At 43.1% G+C, this 24,390-nt stretch overlaps 1 protein-coding gene and 1 long non-coding RNA gene across 6 annotated transcripts; one reads left to right on the top strand and one right to left on the bottom strand.

Moving 5' to 3' along the window:
• Positions 1–1,679: 1,679 nt before the first annotated feature.
• On the bottom strand, positions 1,680–12,037 carry SLC25A28 (solute carrier family 25 member 28). 4 transcript variants are annotated; one of them, XM_077878026.1, is made up of 5 exons: positions 11,777–12,037; positions 10,242–10,345; positions 5,068–5,296; positions 3,897–3,953; positions 1,680–2,530 (listed from the first exon to the last, which is right to left on the bottom strand). In XM_077878026.1, the coding sequence occupies exons 2-5, from the start codon at positions 10,245–10,247 to the stop codon at positions 2,013–2,015; spliced, it is 810 nt and encodes a 269-aa protein (XP_077734152.1). In that variant the 5' UTR covers positions 10,248–10,345; positions 11,777–12,037; the 3' UTR covers positions 1,680–2,012. The 4 variants fall into 4 exon arrangements, with proteins under 4 accessions (XP_077734152.1, XP_077734153.1, XP_077734150.1 ...); XM_077878027.1 differs by lacking the exon at positions 10,242–10,345 and having other exon boundaries at positions 11,777–12,028; XM_077878024.1 differs by lacking the exons at positions 10,242–10,345; positions 11,777–12,037 and adding an exon at positions 11,050–11,355.
• Positions 12,038–15,460: 3,423 nt separating this feature from the next.
• On the top strand, positions 15,461–23,038 carry LOC144301273 (uncharacterized). Of its 2 annotated transcripts, none has more exons than XR_013368084.1 (4): positions 15,461–16,958; positions 19,069–19,122; positions 22,091–22,277; positions 22,816–23,038. It is a non-coding gene; the product is annotated as an uncharacterized LOC144301273 (long non-coding RNA). The 2 variants fall into 2 exon arrangements; XR_013368083.1 differs by having other exon boundaries at positions 19,037–19,122.
• Positions 23,039–24,390: the final 1,352 nt, after the last annotated feature.

Raw genomic sequence — 24,390 nt, 5'->3', positions numbered from 1 at the left:
TACTTAAATAAGGCTTAGGACAAGAGACCCTGCTGTTTCCTTGACGGTTTTTTTTCAAGTGTATTCAGACCCGATTCTCCACAGATACTTGAAGGGCTGTCAGGTGGAAGAGGGACGAGATGTATTCTGTAACGGATTTCTATTGCTCCTACAACCCTAACAGCGCCAGTCTGGCACTTTGTCTCCCTTGCCACAGTCCTGGTCCAGACCACCATGCAGCCTTGCCTGCATGACCAGGACAGCCTCTCAACAGGTCTGCCTGCCTGTCCAGTCTTGCTCCTTTAATCCTTTCTCAGAGAGCCTAAATGATCTGTTTAAGTTGTAAATCTGATCACACCACACCTCTGCTTAAAACCCTGTAATGCCTCTGTATTGCCTTCAGGATAAACTCTAAACTCCTTAGCAGTGCTTTTAAGACTCAGCCCCTGCTTTGCTGTATGCCTTGCCCGGATTGTGAGCCCTACCAGGTCCCTTGCACACCGAACCCTGAACACTTCTTATTCTCTTACCTCTCTCTCTTCTAGGTCTTTGCCTAGAACATTTCCCCTCCTCTCTTCACCTAATTTGCCTTGCAGGTGTCACTTCAGATGTCACTTCCTCCAGAAGCCACCCCCAGTCACCCAAGGCCAGGCTGGGTATAATTATGCATGTTTTTGTCATTTTATCTTGTAGGTGCCTGTTTACACTGGCCTTCCTCTCCAGACAATAAGCTCCTTGAGGACTGGGATGGTTTATCATCATAATCCCAACACCAGTGTCTGACACAGAGGCACTCAGCAGTTACTGAGTGAATGAATGAATGACAGATGACATAATAAGGATGATAATGGTTGTTCTTGGAGGTAGATTTCTACTCTGTGTACTAAGGAACTTGTTAGTAACTGGTGATATCTAAACAAAGGAACAGACTAACCCACAAAGCATAGTGAAAGCCCCATCCCTGCTAGTCTCCCGACAGAGTCTAAGTAATTGTCAGGAGGGAACTTCTTCAGGAGGCAGGTTGGAGTATGTGCCCTCTGCTCATTTCTGATCTGCAGGAAGGCACAATTAGATTCACTTCTGGGAGCAAAAGATCTGGGTGGGGGTTTCAGTTCTGTACTTGCTGTGAGAACTTAAGCAAGGGGCACCCTCTCTGAGCTCTCTTTACCTGTAAAACAGAGATGATGCCTACTTCAGATTTTGTGAGAACCTAATGAAGTTGTGTATGGTACAGTACTTTGTAAAAGCCGTATGGCCAAATGAAAGATATCTTTATTTACCACGTAACCTTTAGGTCTTGCAGCTTCACTGAATAACTCTTGTTCTGCAACTACATTAGGAAACAAAGTGCCACGTGGGAAGTTTTCCTTTGGCAGGCAGAGCTGAGAGAGCAGAGATCTACTTCTTCGGTGCCACTCCATGGTCCCATGGAAAAGGCAACAGTGGGGATCAAGAGTGCCTGCGTAGCTAGGATCTGTCAGAGGTCATTGCTCCTGCCATCAGGGAGATTCCTTGGAGCCTATTACTAAGATAAAGGGAATAGGGCTCCAAAGTTTTACGTCACTGTGAAAATCAGCAAAAACCCAAACAATGGACACACTTGATAAACCTTCCCTTCGGGCCCCTCGATTTAAGCTTAAAGTCAAGAATGGTTGACAGCATTCCATCTCCCCTTTGGCAAAACAAACCCAATGAAACCATTTAATGTAAAGGCTTTTTATTAGGAACCACAGGAATGAGCTGCTTATTCCTCTATAACAGTCTAGAGCAGGTCATCAGGCCCAGGATGGAGAGGTTATCAAAGGTGCTGTGCTGTGCTTTGCTGCACTTGCTTAGGGCCTTGAAGGAAAGATGGCGACAACAGAGGTTGGCAGGAACTGGTGTTAGCCAAGACACCAACAGCCTGGGGAGAACCCTCTACTTTCCTTCCAACTCCACTCAAGGCTGGAGCATGCCAGGAGACAGAGCACGTGGCTGGAGCAGGCAGGCCGCAGCAGTGTTGAGCCCCTGGCCGCATTCTCTGCTATTTCACTTCACTTGCCTGCTCTCCACTCTTCTTGTCGTTTGGTGATTAGGTATTTGAAGAATTCATACACAGACCATGCGATGGCCGTGGAGGGGATCTGGTAAATCACTCTGGCCTGTACCCCTCGGAAGTAGGCGGTCACCCCACCTACTTGATATACCGTCCTGAAGGCACTAGCCATGCCTGTGATATGTCCTGTGATGTTTGAGTTCAAAGCCAGGGATTCCTGGGTGTTGAGCAGTGTTTTGCAAACGTCCAGTGGGGTTGTGGCAGCGGCAGCTACAGCTCCTGCACAGGCTCCAGAGAGAACGTGGGAGCTGGGGTTGTACCGTCTCTGGGGGTTAAAGTGCTCTTGCAGGAATTCATAGGTCATGAAGTGAATGGCTTGGAAGGGAACATTCATGGTTAGCTGCGTGGTGTAACTACGATAAAAGGCGCCGGCCCCTTCATTTTGCCACACTGCCCGTACACAGTCTGTCACCCGGTGATATGGTGAGTTGTACATCTGCATCCTCTGCTTGACCACTGGTGGTACCATCAACAAGAAGAAAAGAAACGATGGCAGCAATCAACCGGCGAGCAAGATTATCCAGATTCAGAGTCCCAAGTCAGCGAGTCAGCCATTGGAATGGAGAGAGAAAAAAAAAAAAAAAATACAAGTGAACTATATGAGTCTAATACGTTAACATTTCCCTTTTTTGAGAGGGGATAGAAGGTTGATAAGGGGCCAAAAAATAATAGACTCACTTCTAGTAGGATTTCTTTAAAACCAACCAGTGAGGGATGCCTGGGTGGCTCAGTTGGCTGGGTGTCTGCCTTGGGCTCAGGTTATGATCTCAGGGTCCTGGGATCAGAGCCCCAGATAGGCCTCCCTGCTTGGTGGGGAGTCCGCTTCTCCCTTTCCCTTTGCCCCTCCCCCTGCTTGTGCTCACTCTTGCTCTCTTCCTCTCAAATAAAAGCTTTAAAAAAAACAAACCAACCAATGAACACACAGAATATATGTAGGATTTAGAGACTCCAGAGAGTTTCCTTGAAAAAAGTACCTACCTCTTATTATCATCTTACCCTTTCACAAAACCCAAGACAAGAAATGATTCAGGGGCAGTGAACATAATGATGAACAGAGAGCCCTAATAATCTCAATCCTCGGGTATACAGAGCACCAAACGCTCACAACATGAAGATGTTTAATCCTCCTACAGGAGAAGAGCTACCACAACGAAAACAAAATTCTTAACCGAGAAGACTGTGGCTTTAGTTTCTAAACATCTACTTCCTCAAGTAGATACTGTGATTCAAGTCCTGGATCTTCAGCTTAGGTCTGGCCCTTTCCACATCATGGCCTTGCCTAGATAGGTAAAGAACTGCAACTTGAAGAACATGGCAACCATGCTCTCCCTCCATATTTGTTTGGGTACCTCATTTTCTACCTGAAAAGCCAAGATCCAAGCAGCCATGCAGGAACTGAGCTCTACAATTTATCCTTTCATTCCTATTTCAACCATCTTTATTCCAACAAGAAAGGCAGGATTTTTAAATGTTAAAATCCATCTTCACTTCTTTGAAGAAAAGTGAAATAATCTGTTAAATTTTCAGATGAGATTAAATCTACTACAGAGAGGACTTCCAGAAGGCCCAGGAATAGGCGAGGTAGAGCCACATCTTTTTTCAGAGAAGCCCCAAAGACATATTAAGTCTCCCTGAATTTGCTTCCTAAGGGGCTCCTCCTCAGTACTGACAACATAGAGGGAGCGCACTCTACTGGTAAGACACGGTACCCACCAAAACCAACCTAGTGCTCTCTGGCTTTCTTCAGCAAACCAGAAATCAAGGAAAAGCCCAGAGATGCAGATGCAGCTGCCCACAGAAGGGAAGGCTGCAGAATCATTACCTTCTGCTGGATTCATGGCTGCATCATGCAGTAATGTTGCTACACACCCGGCTGCACCTGCAAAGGAGAAAACAACTGCCACATGTAAGGCCAGGAGAGGTCAAGCCATTCACTGAGGCCCCAGGGAGAAGCGGGGCAGGGCTAAGCCACAGGAGGGAGAGGGAATCTAAGAGCCAGTTCCAAAGATGGGAACCTACTGCTCCTATAACCCCGTTCTGAGAAATGAAGATATATGTACCCACTAACTTAGTAAGATCACCAGTCTACATTCTATGTATAATAGGGAGGCCAGAAATAGCCAAGTTTTATACAGCCAGATTTTATACAGTTCTGAGTATAAATGAAGTTTACACCCTAGACAGGAAGCAGACCCACTGTGGCCAAGGGATGCCAGCACCAGCTGCCTCCAGTGGAGGGAGAACATGAGGGGCATGTAGTCAGATTTGCATCACAGCATCTCATCCTCCATCCTGCTGCACCTATGCTGCACAGTCCTTCCCCAAACTCTAACATCTGTCTATCTAGGCCTTTCCTTCAGGTCCTGAAAGGCCATATCCCTCACCATTCCTCTCCACTCTCAATTTGGGTTTCAATCCTCAAGTACCAGGCTGCTGTCCCTTCCCTTACTTCCACATAACCTGCAACCCTCTGGTTTCTCTACGGAAGTCCCTTGGCCCCCACTGCAATTCACTTATTGAGGCTTGGTCATATCCTCAACAACACAAACTGCCTCTGGTCAGTTAGGATCCTGAAAAATGAGGCAAAGATCTGGGGTTCCATTAATGTCTTCCTTGGGCAGCTGGGTCACCTCTTATTCTGCCCTGAGGGACAGGACACCACCCAACTATCAAGAAATACACAACTGGGGGGGGGGGTAGTTTTGTGTGTCTCCACATTACCAGGGCATTAGTAGTTGATGCAGGGAGATGAAAAGAGTCGAGCTGGTAGGTAAGGAAAGATACTGTAACTTTGTTGAGGTGCCCCAAAGAGAGGGGTGGGTTGAAGTAGCCCGTTGTCTGAGAACATCAGGTTTGGAAGTCCCTCCCCTATAATCTGGCCTACCCCAGCCCAGAGCTTCAGCTCCAAACCATGCTGAGACTGGAAAGCATGGACAGCAGCAAAGCCCAGAGAGTTGAGAAAGTGGGGGAACCAGCACAGGAAGGCTCAATACCGTTGGCAATATGGCTATTGCCCCCAGGATGGATTACATCACTCAATGTCTTTTTTAACTTTTCATAGCAGGCAAAATAGAGGGCATGGGCAGGCCCTGCGCCTGTTGCTGTGACGTTCAGCCCCCGCATAGGCCTCCACAGGCCCTCCGTTCGTATAATCCTCCAGAGTGCCTCCAACACATTTCGATAGCGGGCGGCTGGGTCAGGCTGTAGGCTTTGCATCCGGGTCTGGAATTACAGAAAGAAGTGCAGCGTCAGCAATGCCAACTCCTCATTCAACTTCCCAACTTCAACACTAAGGCTGTGGGTACTTCTATGTGGAATCGTGCCAACGTGCAGGAGTGCTCCCTGGTATCCAATTTTACTTTCTTCCAAATCTGTGTCTAGTCTTTCCACAGCTTGGACCTTTCTTTTGCTAGTCATCTATCAGGGGAACACTGTTCTTGTGAATAGGATATTCTGAGAATATCACTGCTTGGGAAGGATCCTTGAACTCTGAAATGATTCATAGCCCCAGCAACAAATATCAAGCCTGTGTTTCAGAAGTTGCATTTGTACTGTAATAAACTCAGGCCAAGAGTTCTTTGCAAATGGATTCTACAGTCAACTATTTACTGTCTACAACATACTTTATGCATTATTTCTGGAGATTGATCCTAGGTCTGCTTCCTGACCACACACTACACTAATGAGATGACAGCTCATCCTTTGTTATATCCTTGATGATTATCTGAGTTTCCCAGATTATTTGGCATTGGCAGCTGGGCCTGTAGGTTAAACTCTTGGCAGAGATAGCATTTGTAATCAATGCTGCTCTAATTTCCTGGGAAAGAGCATTTACCTTGAAACCATGAAGGATGGAAAGCAACCTAGACTGAAGGAATTTTCAGATTTCTAATATAAACTGAATGAACCCCCAAATTGGCATCACTAATATTAGTCTTCATGAAACATAAACCTTGGAATTTCCAGAGAATTCAATGACTGGTACAGAATACATGGTGGACACTTTGTATGATGTTCCTGGACAAAGTTGGGTTGAAATTTGGAAAATTAATCTTTTCGAAACATTCCCCAAATCATGGACCCTCAGAAGACGGGTGGGTCTCCTAACGAAAATCCTGTCTGTTTGATCCATTTTAAGATTAAAGTAGTATGGAAACTAACGATATAAAATCAATGTCTAGTGGCTGGAATAGAGTAAGCACTTAAGATTTGTTTGTTGAATGAATTAAAGAACAAATGAATCTTAGCTGTCTGCACCAGTTCACAAAGTAAAAAGTAGGCTATTAGTCGGTAGGGGCAACTAATGCCCAAGTATAGTTTAAATTCCTACTTCATTCCAATTACTGATTCAGTTTGAATTTAAAAGCTTAAACTTTCCTTTTGGCCATCTGGAATCTAAGACTATTGCCTCTTCTCAAGAGCACAGGAGGAAAAAAACTAACCAGATTAACAGGTCCTAGTTAGCTGCAAGCCATACACATTCCTCTAAAGTTATTTTCTCCTGTTCATTACCAACAAAGAACTGGAAGCTTAAAAGCTTAATTACTATAAGTTCAGTCAGAAATACTGTATCACTTATTACAGTTTGACACATTCGTTCTACTTCTCAAAAAAAAAAAAAAAAAAAAACACCCCATAAATTTCTGATAAAGGATATGCTTACGAATCTCTCATATCACCCAGGAGTATAGAATCCATTATTCAGTCACTACAGGTCTTTGCTGGCTATGGCTGCTGGTAAAGATAAACTGGGCCTGGTAGCTTTACAATGATTTGTTTCCATAGGTTTGTTCGAAACTAATCTCATATAAGGAGAATGTTCAGAAGTTGCATTGCTTTGCTGAAGTCAGTGGCATTATTTAGGCAACCAGGCTTCAAAGGCCTGGCCTCAGAGACCTGGAACCTTTCACTGCCAAGAGAAACCTGGACTGAAAGTTACTTTGAACATTTTATACACACCTCTAAATCTAACTCACAGTTCTACCTCTACCCTTATGGAAAGGACCCAGGCATAAGCTATGCCAAATATAAAAATGAATATGGCTTTGAAGAAAAGCCAAATGAACTAATAGGGAGATAAGTGGCTTTGTAACTGGCAAGCCATATTTGACTCAGAAAGCCTGAGTATGAGCCCCTGCTTTGCTAGATGTGTAGTTTTGGATGTCACTTAACCTGAATTTCAGTGCTGTCATCTAAAACATGAGATTAAGAATGGCTCATGGGGCTGTTGCAGGGATTCAAAGAGGGCATGTAAAAGCCATTGGTAATTTATGAAGCACTAGAAATATAAGGCTTTTTATTGTATTCAAACAAGAGTCTTGGAAATATTTGTTTATATCTTAGAATTTATAGGTCATGGCAGCATTGTGTCTTGTTTACATCATTTCACAAATGTGCATGGGCAACTAACTGGATCTTAGCCACTAGTAAATCAAGTTTAATTTTTTATTTTTTGTTTTTACTTTATAGTTTCTCTGTGGCTATAATGATTTTTATGTTCAGCTATTAATCTGAAGGTCATGTTTAGGAATGAGCACTATCGTAAAACGCTGTGCTTTGCTTGGCTCTGGAAATCTATTTCTGGGAGGCTGTATGGAAGGCTAAGAGTCAGACTGGGTTCAAATAATGACTGTGCCACTTGCTTCCTTTTCTTTATCTGTAAAATAATGAAAATGGTATATACTTCATGAAATTGCTTCTCAAGGATTAAATGAATAAATATATGTCAAGGCACATCAGTTAGTGCTTGGCAGTAAGAACAATTACCATTTATTGAATAATAATTATTATTATTAGATACAAGAAAGTAAAATAAGCCAATGTTTCCATTTCCTAACCTTTCATTGGTGAATGTGTATAGATAACCATTTACCTCTGGAGTTTGGAAAAGATTTATTTCCCTTTGCCCTTTCTCTCTTTATTATGTAAGTAGATTATTTATGTCACCATTATGGAGCCAAAAAGTAGCACCTTGGTGACAGGTGGGTACTTAGATGATTTTGAGAAGAGTTCTAACTACTTTGGTTGTCGAGCCTACCCCCATAGATAAAGTCTGGTATTTGCCTCTGAGAATGAGAAAAGGAAAACTGGAATATATTTGGGCTCCCAAACCTCCCTATTATGACCATGTAAATAGTTGGCTGAGTAACTATGGCCTAGAGAGATTATGCTAGGTTCCTCCCAAGGATATTTTAAATCAACTTGACCCTGATAAGTGGCTGGGGTGCACAGGCTTGCATGCCAAGAGGCAATGTCAACTTTCATTTGCAAACACCGTGGTTACTGTTGAGGCTCCAACACAGATACCTGCCTCTAGTCTTAGGGACCGTTGGGCTGCTCTTCTTCTCCACCATCATTTATGGTAAAAGAGGAACTAGGAAGCCCTGGGACAAGTGAACTGGGAAGTCCTTACAGAAGGATGAAATTTGAATTTTACTTTTCCTGTCTGCATAACAATGTCTAACAAGCTACTGACACTAAATCCTACTGGTCTCACCTAGTTGTTCCCTCTAGTCACTTAAATCCTAGCATTAATAGCAAATGAAAATGATTCTTCTAAAATGAGCTTCTGTATCTTTGAAGACTCTTGAGCATTTTTTCCCTCCAGATCAAATAATTATTTAATATAGGGCTTTGAGCCATGACTGTAATGTTGTATGACTAATTTTTTTAAAACAAACATTTCAAAGTTTATGTAAATGAATAAGAACTGTTCTTGAAAACAGTTACCTTGGCAGGCTAGAAGTAACTTATTCCAGCAATGCTGTGATTATGCAAAATATTTCTGGAACTCCTCTTTCAGAAGTGTTCCCTCAATGGGTTTGTCAGCCTCAAGAATAAGTCAGTCCCCCTGCTTTCTGGTCCTACCTTCTCTTGGACTCCAATAAGTATTACCCATTTTGATCTTCTACCTTATCTGTCATTTTTTTATTCCGAATGGTCTGTTACAAAAAAGAAAGAAAGAAAGAAAGAAGAAAGAAAGAAAGAAAGAAAGAAAGAAAGAAAGAAAGAAAGAAAGAAAGAAAAAAAGAAAGAAAGAAAAAAGAAACTATTTTGTCACAGGGCAAAGATTTGCCCTCTACAAGAACATGCACCAAAATATTCTAGAGCCATTTCTAACAGAGAGATCTATAAAATATTTTGCAGCAGCATAACATTATGTAAAGATATGGAATAAGGAAAAAAAAAAGATGGAATAAAGAGACTGCCTCCCAAGGTAATAGGACAACACTTAAGTTGATAAGTTACAGTAAGTAATATCTCTAAGCTGGTCACATTATTACATTGTATTTTGCAAGTCATTAAATAATTTTCATTGCTTTCCTTGATCTAGTTTTCATTTAAACATAGCACCCGAGACTCTGCTCTCTACTCATAGTCTAAGTATCGTGAAGTTAGTTTACTTTGCAGTTAGGTCATTTTCATTTTTGGATATATACCATTAACAACTCACAGTCATTCAACCTAGACTTTATTACATAAATGTCTGAATCTTTCTTTTTTATTTGTACTTATCCACTTTACATTTTAATACTGCTAGAGCATTAACCATTGCCTTACTTCTCTCACATAGATTTTACTGTTTATTTCTATTTCTCTCAATTGACAAGGGTATGTAAAATTCTAACATCTATTTTAACCAAGTGCATTTACCAGTTTCAATAGGTGTGGCCGTTGGTAGGAGTTGCTTTGCACTGTGCTAGAAAGCTATCAACTCAATGTCATTCACAAAGCTTAATGAGCACTTTCCTCGTTTCCTTTTCCACACTAATGAAAACGTGTGAGAGTGCCAGAATCACGGAGAAGCAGTATTGAGTTGTATTTCCCAACTCAATACTCTCTCCTTTTGAACCTGTAACATTTTCCTAATTTGAGAAGAAAACACATGTCAAGGAGCTGTGAGGATACTATTACTCCTAACATGTAAAGGAAGCATCAGTCTCTGTCAATTCATTTATTTCAACAGTCCCCTTGAATTTACTTTTCATTCAATCTAGTCCTCGCTTTTAGGGGTTGGAACCTTTGCTAGAGCACAAGAATGAGAACTATAAAGAACAATCCGTTCCGTCTTCACCTAGCTTTCTTCAGAGGCACCTGACTTCTTTACCCACTAATCAGTCTGCTTGGTTGGGGTTGCAATTAGTTTTTACTTTCACAGGAATCCTACCTTCATGTTGACCCTGTTTCATTTTCTTCACTCGTACATCTACTCTTCAATATCATCATGCTTCCCTTCTAGGCAGCTTTCCTCTTTTTGTCAACTTTAGGTGGCTAAAGAAATAACACTGTCAGGTCTGTCTCTCGTTTGGGGGGCTGGTGTGCCCCCTGCACCTACGAAATCCTAATCCCGGCTTAGTTTTTATGTTCAGGAAATAGGTGGAGTATCATGCTTGCTGCAGAGAAACCGAAACCTTTTCCTGAACATGGTCTTTCCCAAATTGTTTCCAGCCTGGAACTATGAATTCTGACTGAACAATGATTTCTAGTCACTCATAGGTTAGGAGAGAGATTTCAGATTTCGGTACCTGCCCCATCACTTTTAAGGGAAGACACAGTAAGAAGCTGGTAAAAGCACTCGCCCAGAGAGCATCTCAAGCCGTTAAGATCCCATGCAGGGTCTGATTCACTCCAGTTGGCTTCACCTTAATCAGACTGGTAGCACTTACCTGTTCCATCCCATCCCACCCTATTCCTGTTTAGTCCCAGCTAGGATCCAGGGCTTTGGCTGACAGGTTTTCTTTCCACAGTCCCGATTCAGAGCTCACTGACGGTTAGAAATGGGTCCTGGTTCCTGGCTGGGTTCAGTTCCCAGCCGGGACCTTGCTTGCATGAAGTATCGGTCGATTCGTGTGGTGATGGCAGGAGCCAGGAAGAAACCCATGTCGGCTCCGGCTGCCGGCCGGGATCCTGGCTCCGGACAGGACCCAGGGGTCGGGTCAGCCCCAGGTCGGATTCGGAGCCGGTCCAGGTCTCACCTTGACGCAGTCGATGGGATACATCACGCAGTGCTCCAGGATCCCTGCCACGGCGCCCGCCACCATGTGCGTGGTGACAGTGGCTCCAGCCGGCAGCGCCTCGTAGTCCGGGCCGGAGTCCGGATCCTGCCGTACTGGGGGCCTGCAGGCCCCGGCCTCCCCGCCGCCGGCCCCCCGGCCCACGCCCCGCTGCAGCCACCCGTCCAGCAGCGCCGACTCCCCGGGGCTCCGCCCCGGCCCAGCCGCCGGCCCCCCCGCCACACCGCCAGCACCCCGCCCCTCCAACTCCATCCACCCGGGCCAGCTGCGGCGCCCACCCTCGCCGCCGCTGCCGCTGCCGCCACCGCCCCCCGGCCCCGTGGTGTCCGCCTCAGGCGCGGCCCAGAGAGCCCGGGGCCTCCGGCTCCCGCTTGGCCCGCGGACACGCCCCTCAGCCAGCCATTGGTGCAGCCGCCAAGTTAGCCCCGCCCCCTTGCTTACGAAGGAAAAATAGGTCCTTGGTATTGGAGAAGTTGCCTGTCACTCCTCCGCCCTGCTGCGTTGCTACGGCTTAGGTCCCACCCCTTCCCCTTTGATCTTGGAAGCTTCTTGTTTATTGGCCATTGATTGGCCAACATCTAAGAACGGCCCGCCCACCGACTTTTCTGGAGGGCGGGAGAAACTTTAGGGCTGAACTTTGATAGGCTCAACCACTCTTGATATTTTGACCGCGACCATTGGGCCTCACCACGTCGGGATCCGATTGGCTACGGGGAGAGAGCGGAGAGCCCAGGGGCGAGAGAGACCGGATTTGGGGCCCAGACTGGCTGCTGGGGAGCCTGTGGGTGCTGCACGCCGGCTCCTCTCGTGGAGGGGGTGGGGCGGTGCCAGGCCCTCAAGGTCAAACCGCTGCAGTCAGCCGTTGGGACCTGCGTTCGAGCGCCGGCGCCCGGCCCCGGCCCGAGTTCTGTTCCCGCGGGATCTCGGGCTGGCGTGAGGTGGAGCCCGCTTGGGTCGGGTATCCCCTGGCGCGGCCCGCGGGCCTGTCCGGGAAGCTGTTGCGACACGCGGGCGGAGGCCCGTGGCCTGCGGCTGGATCCGGCGTTCTGTCCCCTCCTCCCCCCGGGCCGCGCGCGAGCCGCCTCCCGAGGGCCCCGCGCGCGCCGCCCCGGGCTCGCGCCCGAAGTCGCCCAGGAAAGCCCGCTGGCGCCGGCCCCGCGCCAGGCCGAGAGCTGGAGGCCGGACGGAGATGTCGAAACCGGGCGGCGGGATTCGGAGGTGACAGGCGGAGAGGCGGGTCCGGAAGCAGCTGCCCCAGCAGCGCGGCGAGGGTGGCGACTGCGGAGAAGCTCGGCCCTCCGGCTTTCCCCTGCGGACGCGCTGACGGTCACCCCTGCCGCGTGGTGGCTGCCGCTTGCGAGAGGCCCGCGGCGCGTCCCGGGCGGCTCGCCGGAGTTTGAGAGGGGCACTCGCCGGTTAAGGCACGACGCCGGCGGTGCCCGGCGCGAGCACCGCCTCCGCCTCCGCCTCCCGCGCCGGCACGTGGCGGGGGAGCTGCACGCGGGCGCCCGGCTCGGTCCGCCTGCCTCCGCCTCCCTTCCCGGCAGCGCTGGCACGAGCCTCCCCGGGGTGGTTCCCAGCGCTCCCCGATCACGGGGCTCGCCCAGATGATGATGCAGCTGTGAACTTGCCCATCTCGTTTACAAGTGTACGTCTGTTCCATTTACAGAGCTTTCCTTGCTCTAAATACGGAAGAGGCTTTACTTTTCTTCTTCTTCTTCTTCTTCTTGAAACCTTAGCCTTTCTCTGGGCCTCCGAGGGTTTTTGTTTTTAACTGATTTTCTCACCTATTCGCTTCCTCCTCACCAGTACTTATTAACCTTTGGGGAAATAACGAAACTACAAATCCTTTCCCGTCCACTTCCCACTCCCCGTGCATGTAGGGGTCCGTTCTTCAGGTTAAGAATCCTACATCTTCCCTCTTCTGAAGCTCGCATCCCTGAGTAGGTCTCCCCAACAGAAAACCACTCGGTCCTGCTAGGGCACTCATTTCCTCTACTGCCGAACTACTCCAGTAATGAGCTTTTTCGCCTTAACCCCTACATTTTTACCCCTTTATTCAGTGGTCACAAATGACCTTTCCGAATGCAATCGTCTTTTTCTTATTTCTTCTTGCCCCCACTGACCCATCCCTCACTGAATTTTTTTTTTTTTTCCTCGCTAGGAACCACTGTATTCTACGTTTTAGATTTCTCGGTCTCCTGCCCTTCTCTACCCGCTGAGGGAAAACATTCCTAAAGGTTTAATGCTTCTTGTTCATCTTTAATACCTTAAAGAACCTTACCATTCCAACTCTGTTTTCACCACTGGACTTGTATTTCCCTCCTCGAATACCTTTTTGTTTTCTTAAATTTAAACATACAGTGCAATATTGGTTTCTGGAGTAGAATTCAGTTATTCATCACTTACAATGGTGCTTATCACATCAAGTGTCCTTGTAAATACCTATCACCGGTCTAGCCCACACGCCTCCCTCCATCAATCCTGTTTGTTCTCTATTGTTGGGTCTCTTATGCCTTGCTTTCCTCTCCTATTTTTCTTTTTCCCCTTCCAATATGTCCATCTATTTTCTTAAATTCCACATAGGAGTGAGATCATATGGTATTTGTCTTTCTCTGACTTGATTTCACTGAGCATAATACACTTTAGCTCCACTTAGGTCATTGCAAATGGCAAGATTTCATTCTTTTTCATGACCAAGTAATATTCCATTGTATATGTAAACAGTGTCTTTTTTTTTTTTTTTAAGATTTTAATTATTCATGAGAGAGACACAGAGGCAGAGGGAGCTTGATGTGAGACTCGATCCCAGGACCCCAGGATCATAACCTGGGCCAAAGGCAGATGTCAACCACTGAGCCACCCAGGTGCCCCAAACTATGTCCTTTTTAACCATTCATTAGTTGATGAATATTTGAGCTCTCTTTATAGTTTGGCTATTGTTAATCATGCTGCTATAAACATCAAGGTGCATGTGTCCCTTAGAATCTGTTTCTTTATCCTTTGGGTAAATACCTAGTAGTGCAATTGCTGAATTAGTAGTTCCATTTTTAACTTTTTGAGGAACTTACATATTGTTTTCCAGAGTGGCTGCACCAGTTTGCATTCCCACCAAGAGTGCAAGAGGGTTCCCCTTTCTCTGCATCCTCACCAACACCTGTTGTTTCTTGTGTTAATTTTAGCCATCCTGGCAGGTGTAAGGTGGTATTTCATCATGGTGTTGATTTGTATTTCCCTGATGATGAGTGACGTTGACCATCTTTTGTTAACCATTTGGATGTCTTTTTTGGAAATGTGTCTATTCATGTCTTCGTCCCATTTCTTAACTGGGTTTCTTGGTGTTGGGAAGACCAAGTATGCACCAAGTTGCATACTTAACTGAACTTTCCATGTGAACATTCAGTAAATATTTATTGAGTACCAGTTCTGTGCCTTGTACTGTACTTGAGGCTGGTGACACAGGACACAGTCTGTGGAGTTCTCATAGAGCTTACTTTTTAATGAGGGGAGGGGGATAGACAAAAATACCAATTAGCTCTAGGTACTATTCTGATAACTAAAATAGGGAGGTGTGATAAAGTGTGACTAGGTGGCTACATTTATTGGACCAGGGAAAGCCTTTCTGAGATGACACTAAGTGACAGGCAGGAGATTATGATGAACTCAAAGAACTCCTTTAACTCAAAGTTAAATGAACTTATGCATTCCAGAAGATACAGTAGGTACAACAACCCTAAGGTGAGAATAAGGTTGGTGAATGAAGGAACAGAAAGTCAGTGTGGCTGGAGCATGGTGAGAGAAAGGGGAAGTGACAAAGGACAAGATTGGAAAGATAGAGGGTGAACATCCACTTTAATTTCTGACTTGGCATGTTCATTCCAAACTTAGCCTTTCCACTTCCCACCCCAACCAGTTCCTCCAAAATTTTTCTTTTCTACCCAATTAGACTCTAAACCTAGGAGTCTTCTGTAGCTACCCTTCAGAAATCTGAAATGTCTCTTTTGTTTGTGCTGTCCTTTTCCTTCCTATTGATATACATTCCCAATATCTGATTCCTTCACATCTATACTGTAATAACCTTTGAATGTCCTCACCACCTCTGGCTTTATCAGTATTTTCATTCTCATCTTCCAGGTACATGGTAGGATTGTTCTTCCCATCTCCTTAAAAGTAGGCGTGGCCATGGACTTGCTTTGACTGATGAAATGTGTGAGAAGCATGAGGGCCACACACTTAACTTTTCCTGCCCTGTGACTGGTGATGTTTAAAAGGCCCCATCAGCCTGGGGCCCTGGTGAGGATAATGAAGCAAAGTCGCCTTCTTGCCACCTCCTTCTTCCCAGATGGACTTTCAGCATGAGTAAGAAATAATCTTTGTTTTTAAAGCAGAGTTTAGGATTATTCCATAGCAAAATCTCGCCTAGTGCTGCTCAGACTTAAATGTGATATTAGTCACCTGAGGAATTTTTTAAAATGCAGATTATAATTCTGTGGTGGGGCCTGAGATTCTGTATTTCTTACAAATCCCCAGGTGATGCTGATGCTGTTAGGCCCTAGATCACACTTCAGCATAACACTTCACATAAACCCGCCCTGATTATATAATATACCACTCAACACATCTATGCTACACTACAATCTCACCTGCACTTAAACTTCCCTAAAAAACAAATTAGCAAACAAAGAAACAAGTTTCTCGGAGATACATGCTTTATAAACTCTCAGTATCTCCCATACCTGCAGCTCCTCAGTCAGGCATTGCAGAATTTTATTCTATTCCTAGGACAATCATTTTCCATATTCTATCTGTCTTTTTCTTTTCTACCTCTACCTATGAGACTACTCATTGTCTCACTATTGAGTCTCATTTTCTTTAGTAATAGAAACTCTGGGTTTTAGCCTGGAACTAAAAGCCCAGCTGAAGTCCATATTTCCTCCAGCTCCCCCCACAGCTAGTATTAGCTATGTGACTAAGTTGTAGCTAATGGGACGTGAGTGTAAGTGGTGTGAAACATCTGGATTCTGTCTTTAAAAAGAAAAGATTATGGGGGCACCTGGGTGGCTCAGTTGGTTAACCATCTGACTTTAGCTCAGGTCATGATCTCAGGGTCCTGGGATCAAGCCCGCAGTCAGGCTTCACACTGAGTGAGGAGTCTGCTTGTCCCTCTGCCCCTCCTTCCAGCTTGTATTCTCTCTCTCTCTTCTCTCTCAAATAAAATCTTTAATAAAAATAAATAAAAGGAAAGATTATGTTCTCTGAGTATTTTTTCCCATGTTCTCCCTTCTTATCATTTAGAATACAGACCCAGAAGACATCAGTAATTTTTGGCCATGAGACAAGGCCCATATCTGAGGTAGCAGAACAAAGGGTAGAAGAAACCTGCTGCGTTAGGTTTCTTAGTAGTACCTTTGGACTACTGTTTTTGTACATGAGAGAACCTGTTTAAGTAGTTGCTGTTAGCCTGAATCTTTGTTACAGCATCATGTTCAGGATGTGAGAACATCCTAGAACCCTAGAATGCATTTCACCCTTTGTTCTTATCAAAATTCTCATTCTTGAAGGTCCAAAACAAGTCCCACTGTTCCTTCCAGCTTACATTACCATTACCGCCTTTCCCTAAACCCCTATCCCATGTGACCATATGAGGAATGAGTGTTATACAGAATGAGGTTGATTCCAGCAGCCACATGTGAAAATAAGACTTTCTTTACAGTCACTTAAAAAGAAATGGGTTCCTAAATTATGAAGAATAGACTCAGAGCTGTGGAAAGTCAGATGGGGTGAGGACAGTAAGGACAGAACGGATGAGAAGGCATCATGTGTTTGAGCAGAATAAACTGGAGCACATATATAGGAAGATGTTCCAACAGGTGCGTGGGAACAGTTCCAAGGGGATCAATTTGTTACTCCTTGTCATCTGCATGTTTGCTAAAATTCATCTGAGAAAGTAATGGAGGCATCTCTCCTTTATTTCCTCCTGTTTCTCTGTCCTCCCACCTGAGGAAAGAAGGGTAACCTCATGTATCCATCTTTTTTTTTTCTTTTAAGATTTTATTTATTTATTCATGAGAGACACAGAGACGTAGGCAGAGGGAGAAGCAGCCTCTATGCAGGAGCCCAATGTGGGACTCAATCCTAGGACTGCAGGATCACACCCGGAGCCAAAGCAGATGCTCAGCTGCTGAGCCATCCAGGTGTCCCCTATTCTTAACCTTGTTACAGCTTGTTGCCCTGGCACATACAAACCACCAAGTAGCCGAACGGTCCTGGTGCTGGCAAGGCCCACTTCCATCAAGGCACAACTGTAAAGCTCATGTCTCTCTGACTTACATGTATTTCGATTAGGGCAAAACATGACTTTAGAAATGGGTATTTCAGTCCTTGTGGGATATTTGGCGTACATATATATTGTGCAGTGGAGTAATGGGTTTTAATTTAACCATATCACCTATTCCAACTTCTATTATCAAAGAATACATTGTTTCTGAGGGAGAGTGCCTTTAGAATAAAACAAAAAGAGCATAATTAAATGTTAAAGATAGTAGTGCCTTATTGCATTCAGCTGACACATTCATGGCAAGGTCTGTGTCCTATCTATTTATCTTAGGACAAGGATATTCAAGACTTATAAACATGTATGCTGGGAAGTAATGTGCTTCAAAGTGCAATGCTCCCTCCCTGGTCAGAAACAAGAAAGCAGACTGATGCTCTTCATTTACTCATGCCTCAATTTTGGTCTCAATTTCATATTTTGCATAATCTGTAGAAGTGGAGGGAAAGTACTGTTTAATTTTCACAGATCAACATCAAATCTTCAAGTAAAAGGAAATATGTCAAAAGTACATTCACACTTTGTTTTTTTCTTAAATATTTATTCAGGCTTGTACTAAAAACATTCATTTTCTTTTGTCAACAGATTACTGGCTATATCTATACCATTTCCACCCCCCTGGGATGGCTAGAATCAAAAACACAGAAAATATGTGTTGACAAAGATGTGGAGAAATTGGAATCCTCACACATTGCTGCTGGAACTGTAAAATGTTTCAGGCACTGTGGAAAATAGTTTATCAGTTCCTCAAAAAGTTAGACATAGAGTTACCATATGACCCAACAATTCCACTCCTAGGTATATTGAAAAGAAGTACTTCAACAAGTACATGCATATGCTTGTTTATAGCAGCACTTTTCACAAATGCAAAAGGTGGAAACACTCTAGGTGTCCATCAACAGAAGCATGGATGAACAAATTGTGTACATACACAAAATGAATATAATTCGGCTATAAAAAGGATTGAAGTAGGGCAGCCCGGGTGGCTCAGCAGTTTAGCACAGCCTTCGGCCCAGGGCCTGGTCCTGGAGACCCAGGATCGAGTCTCACGTCGGGCTCCCTGCATGGAGCCCGCTTCTCCCTCTGCCTGTGTCTCTGCCTCTCTCTCTCTCTCTCTCTCTCTCTTTCTCTCTCTCTCTGTGTGTGTGTGTCTATGAATAAATAAATTTTAAAAATCTTTAAAAAAAAGGATTAAAGTAGTGATATATACTATAATGTGAATGAACCTCAAAAATATGTTAAGTGAAAAAAGCCACTTATATGAAATATCCAGAATAGGTCGCTCTACAGAGACAGAACACAGATTGGTGGTGCAGGGCCAGTGGTAGTGGAGGAGGGGCAGTGATGAGATAGGAGAAGGTGCTTAATGGTACAGGGTATATCACCTTTTGGGGGGATGAAATGGTTTGGAACAAGGGAAAGGGGTTGGTTGCACAGCATTGTGAATACACTAAATGTCACTGGATTGTTCACTTTAAGATGGTTAATTTTATGTTACATGACTTTCACCTCAATTAAAAAAAAAAAGGCAAGATTGGCTAGCTCCTCACAGATTAGCTGAATAAACTAGGACCTTATTATCCTCTCAAATATTTGTGCCTCTGTAACTCCAAACAGCAGCTCTACACCAGTCATTACACAATTCCTAGGTTGCCTCACATCAACATGAAGAAAATCTACCTTGGACAAAAGTGAAGGATCCGGTAAGTGATTGTTAATGGATACAAAATTTCTTTTTGGTTGATGAAAATGTTTTCAATTTATACTGTGATGGTTGCACAACCCTGTGAATAGACTAAAACCCATTGAATTTCAGGGTGAATTTTATTGTATATAAATTACATACCAATAAAGCTGTTCTTACACTAGAGGGTCTAATAGAGATACGTTGAAGAGTATCTTCTTCTGGAACTCCAGTTTCAAAATCCGTTTAGCAATAAACTGTTAAGTCTTTGCACATCTATTTTTGGGGGTAGTTACTGCAATCACACCATTCTTGTCTCTTTAAGTTTCTCCTAAAGGATCTTGTTTGTGAAAGACAAAAAGCCAAAACAAGGTAAATTACTAACTATGATCTAAGAAACAAATATAATCTCATCTCTGGCTCACAGGCAAAAATCCAGAAAAATTACTTTGCTTCACTGGTTTTTGTCTAGTAGGAAGTTTTGGTTCAATTCATACTCAAATTGAGTTGAAACAGACACAGGAAAAAAATATGGTTTGATTTGGTAAATCCATATTCACTCTTATCTGAGCACCAATCTCCTTCCTGCCACTCATTTTCCTCCTCATTTACACATTTCTATCTATCATTGTTTTGACAGGAACATGTAAGTTCTGGAAATAATGCCCCCAACAATTATTTTTACACCACCTTATAAGCTCTGTACCTATCAGTCATATAATACCTCCTCCTCTTTTTGCTGTTTATTTCCACAAAGTAGATAAAACTGCATTTTTAAAAAAGATTTTATTTATTTGAGGGAGAGAGAGATAGCACAAGTGGGGGGAGGAGCAGAGAGAGAGAGAGAGACAGAGGATCTCAGGCAGATGACGGGCTTGATTTCACGACCCTGAAATCATAACCCTGAGATCATGACCCAAGCTGAAATCAAGAATCAGATGCTTAACTGAATGAGCTGCCCAGGCACCCCTAAAACTGACCCTGAAAAGCTTCTCTTTATGTACCTCGTAAGACAAAATGTACCCTAAAAATAATTTAAGATATAATGCCCTGAACTATAGGAAACCATTTATTTTAATTAGAATATCTCCTTCTTAGATGGTGACATGTTCTTTTAATTCTGTCAAATATATAATTTTAAACTTACTGTTTAAATCTTGAAATTACAAACTTGTATGTAATATTTTTACTACATCAATTTCTACCGATCTGTAATGTCTCCTTAAGGCACATTAACGTGACCTAAATAATTAAAATAGTTCTTTATTCACAATCAACAAGAAAAATTATGAAACACAACCAATTTTATGGGGTTTTGGCTTTAAGTGAGAGAGAAACAAGAACAATTAATAGTCACTCAACTTTGATGTCACTGCCAGAGACTGAAAAAGTGTTTACTCAAATGAGCAATACATCCTTTTGCAAATTAGATGGTTTCTAATCCTTTACCAAAACTTAAGGAGATGGAAAAATTGTGACAAAGATTTGGCAAAACTCCACTAATTTGTTTTTATTTTGTTTTGCATTCACTTATTTCTGTAAAAAGTTTTTTGCTACCTACCTATAATAACAAAAAATAGGACAAGAATTGGCAATGGACTCCATCTCACTCTACCAAAAGATAACAGTCATCTAATGATCCATGACGTAATCTAAAATGTTCTAAAAGCCCCATCCATCTATTAAGAGGTACAGTCCAGTAAAATTTTATTTTTATTTATATTTTACCTTTTTTTTTTTTTTTTTTAAAGATCTTATTTATTTATTCATGAGAGACAGAGAGAGAGAGAGGCAGAGACACAGGCAGAGACACAGGCAGAGAGAGAGAGAGGCAGAGACACAGATGCAGGGAGCCTGATGTGGGACTCAATCCCGGGTCTCCAGGATCTCCTGGGCTGAAGGTGGTGCTAAACCTCTGAGCTACCTGGGCTGCCCAAATTTTACTTTTTTTATTTTTATTTTTTTAAAAGTAGGCTCCACACCCAGCAAGGAGCCCAACTTGGGGCCCAAACTCATGACCCCAAGATCAAGACTGAGTTCAGATGGAGTTAGATGCTTAACTGACTGAGCTGCCCAGGCACCCCTTACTTTTTATGTAGGTAATTATTCATCAGAATCTTATATTGTTTTCATATTCCAATTCGATCATTATTTCCCTGATGCCCCAGACTGTTCAGTTCCCCATCACATGCCTCAGGTCCTGTACTTTGTACAGCTTAGTTGTAATTTTGCATATTACCAGTCTATACCAGTAGATGGTAAACCCCATCAGGGCAGGGAGCATCTTTTTATTTTCCTTCCCCCACCCCCCCCCCCGCACCTTTATATTTTTGAAACAGCATTGTACTTCAAACTCTGTAAGTACTTGGTAACATTTATTTGAATAAGAGACATTCATAGATCTTGGGCCTGAGCGCTATGTCTCTCTCCCCTTGTGTGGTGGCAATGACTCATCCAGTAAGTTTCAGTTCTTTCACTGGCTCCCTTTAATGCAAGGCCTAACCCTGGCAGTTGTAACCAGGGACACCACACAACAGGGTGCTAGCAAAACTCATCCCTTTCCCAATCTTGGTATTTATTCTGGAAAGCACTCTTGGAAGAGACAGGCCCTCTTTTTCCTCATGGAAAAAGCCTGTGTCACTACTTTGTAAGAGTTTATTAAAAGCTCACATTTGAAGTAAGATTTTAAAGATATGAATAGTTAATTAAGCTAAGTCAGAAGGGGGTGGTATAAGGCATAGGGAGGCAAAACCTTTAGACAAGAAGAACACCATATTGCAAAAGTCCTGTAATGAGAGGATCACGCCAGTGATTCAGGGCTAGGGGAAGCATAGTTTTGAGATAAGCCTGGGAGTAAGTAGGGGCCACATCATGAGAGTCTCTGAAGTCATATTAAGAGAATCAACTTATATCTTAGAAGAATGGGATCCCATTGTGGAATTTTAAGTTGAAGTAAGATAACACGGTCAATTTTGCATTTTGAAAAGGTCACTTCGGCTGTGAAGAAAGATTGAAGGCAACAACCTTGGAATTTAAATCATTACTTTTATTTTATGGATAAGAAAATGAGCTTAAATGTAACTTCTTCAAGACTACATAATTAGTAAGTGATGAAATCAAGCTTCAAACACTGATCTGAAAACTTATCCACGTCTGCTGCCTTTCTAGATCAAGGTAATAAACCACCAAAATATAGTTAAAATGATTTTTTAAAAAAAGTTAGAAACAAGACCCTTATCTCTGACTCATCTTGACTTTACCTTGGTCACAACTGTCAGAAAATGAGAAGGAGGAGGGTGGTACAAGGTAGCTGAAGTTCCATGACTTGATCTAAGCTTCAGTTACCTCATCTGTAAAGTGGTAATAATATGTACCTTATTGGATTGTTTCAGGATTCCATCAGAAAGAGAATAAAGGGGATCCCTGGGTGGCTCAGCGGTTTGGCGCCTGCCTTTGGCCCGGGGCCTGATCCTGGGAACCCCGGATCAAGTCTTGCGTTGGGCTCTGCTTCTCCCTCTGCCTGTGTCTCTGCCTCTCTCTCTCTCTCTCTCTCTCTATCATGGATAAATAAATCTTTAAAAAAAAAGAAAAAGAAAAAGAATAAAGTTGTTACTTTTGTATCAGCCATATAGTTAGATTTTGACAAAGTTTGATCATTATTACTGTCATTATAATTATTATTATTACCTCTTTTTCCTTTTTGTCCTTCCAGCCATCACAGAAATTGCTGGCAAAGTCTCCTAACTTATAACCAAGAAACCAAGATGACCATGACTAGTTGTGCTTTGCTAGACTAGAGCACCAGACGTAGGTTATCTCATAAAGAAGCCTGCTTTTCTCCTAACAATACTACCCTTATTTCAGATGCATGTCATGTGCGTCCTCAATTATTGTATGAACTTTTTACCATAAAGAGTAGATTTAAATATCTTTAATTCCTTATGTAAAATGGCTAGAGTTGCAAAACTTCTCTCGAATATTATCAAAGAATGTAATGGTCTATTGTCCATGACATAGAAAGAAGATAAGCTATCAGCAGGGAATGAGGCTTGGGTTATCTAAGTAGATATAGTGTATTTTTAATGATCTGTGGTACTGAATCTGTTATAAATATGGCATATATTCTCAAAGTAACTAGCCAAATTATGGAGGCAACAAACATCATCAACAATAAAAACAACACCATGACCAACAAACAACAAATGATGGCAACAGATGTGGGTCTCCAACCCATGAACCTTGAAGCCCTGATGTATTAGTGTGATTTTCCTGGGTGTGCTCTGAATCCAATTCCATGTTTTACTCTTTTATTACAGGCACAGTGCTGACTCTCTTTCCTGGTTTTCTGCCTTATCTGATGCTTGTTTATTCATTGTCTCCTTTTAATTAACCAAATTTTTCTTCTTCACCCCTTAGTCTTCCTTGCTTTTACAGCTTACTCATTACAAATTAACATATAAAAGCCCATGCATTTACATTAACTGCACCAAAAAAGATAATCAAATATTTTAGGTAGTGGAAAATGATCCTTATAGTGATAAAGGTAAAACTGTTTCACTTTTGGATTTCATTCCCTCCCTTTGCATCATTTACTGGCCTTCTGCTGTATGTGCTGAGGCGCTAAGAAGGATGAGGGAGTGCTGAAGGGCTAAGACGGATGAGGGAGGAGAGGCAGAGAGTGCAGAAAGAAAAAAAAAGGAATAAACAAAGTCCTCCTTTGCAAGAAATTTGCGATTGCTAGTGGGAAAAAAAAATGTATACATTGTATACATTACACAACAACAATGATAATAGCCAACTTTTATGAAGGGCTTGCTATGTGCCAGCCAATGTATACATTATTTCTTTAATCCCATGTGGTTGTATATTAGTTCTCTACTGCTCTGTGACAAATTACTATAAAACATAGCGGCTTAAAACAGCAATAAACATTTATTATCACTTTCTGCAGATGAGGAATTTGAGAGTGGTTTAGATGAGTAGTTAGGGCTTGGTATGTCTCATGAAGTGGCAGTCAAGATGTCAGCAGGGGCTGCAGTTACATGAAGGCTTGACTGTGGCTGGAGAATCCACTTCCACAATGACTCACTCACACAACTGTCAAGTTGATATTGCCTGTTGGCAGGAGGCCTCAATTCCACTCCTGGTAGGCCTCTCTGGAGAGCTGATAAGGGTCCTCATGTCATTGTAGCACACGGTACCACATTCTTGGCAAATTACTGTCTTTTTAACTATAGTCATGTAGTAGCATCTCCTTGTAATTATAATCTGCATGTGCCTCATGACT

Source organism: Canis aureus, chromosome 29 (assembly GCF_053574225.1).
Source record: "Canis aureus isolate CA01 chromosome 29, VMU_Caureus_v.1.0, whole genome shotgun sequence".
Lineage (NCBI taxonomy): Eukaryota > Metazoa > Chordata > Mammalia > Carnivora > Canidae > Canis > Canis aureus.
This window is presented reverse-complemented; position numbering and strand designations above follow the sequence as displayed.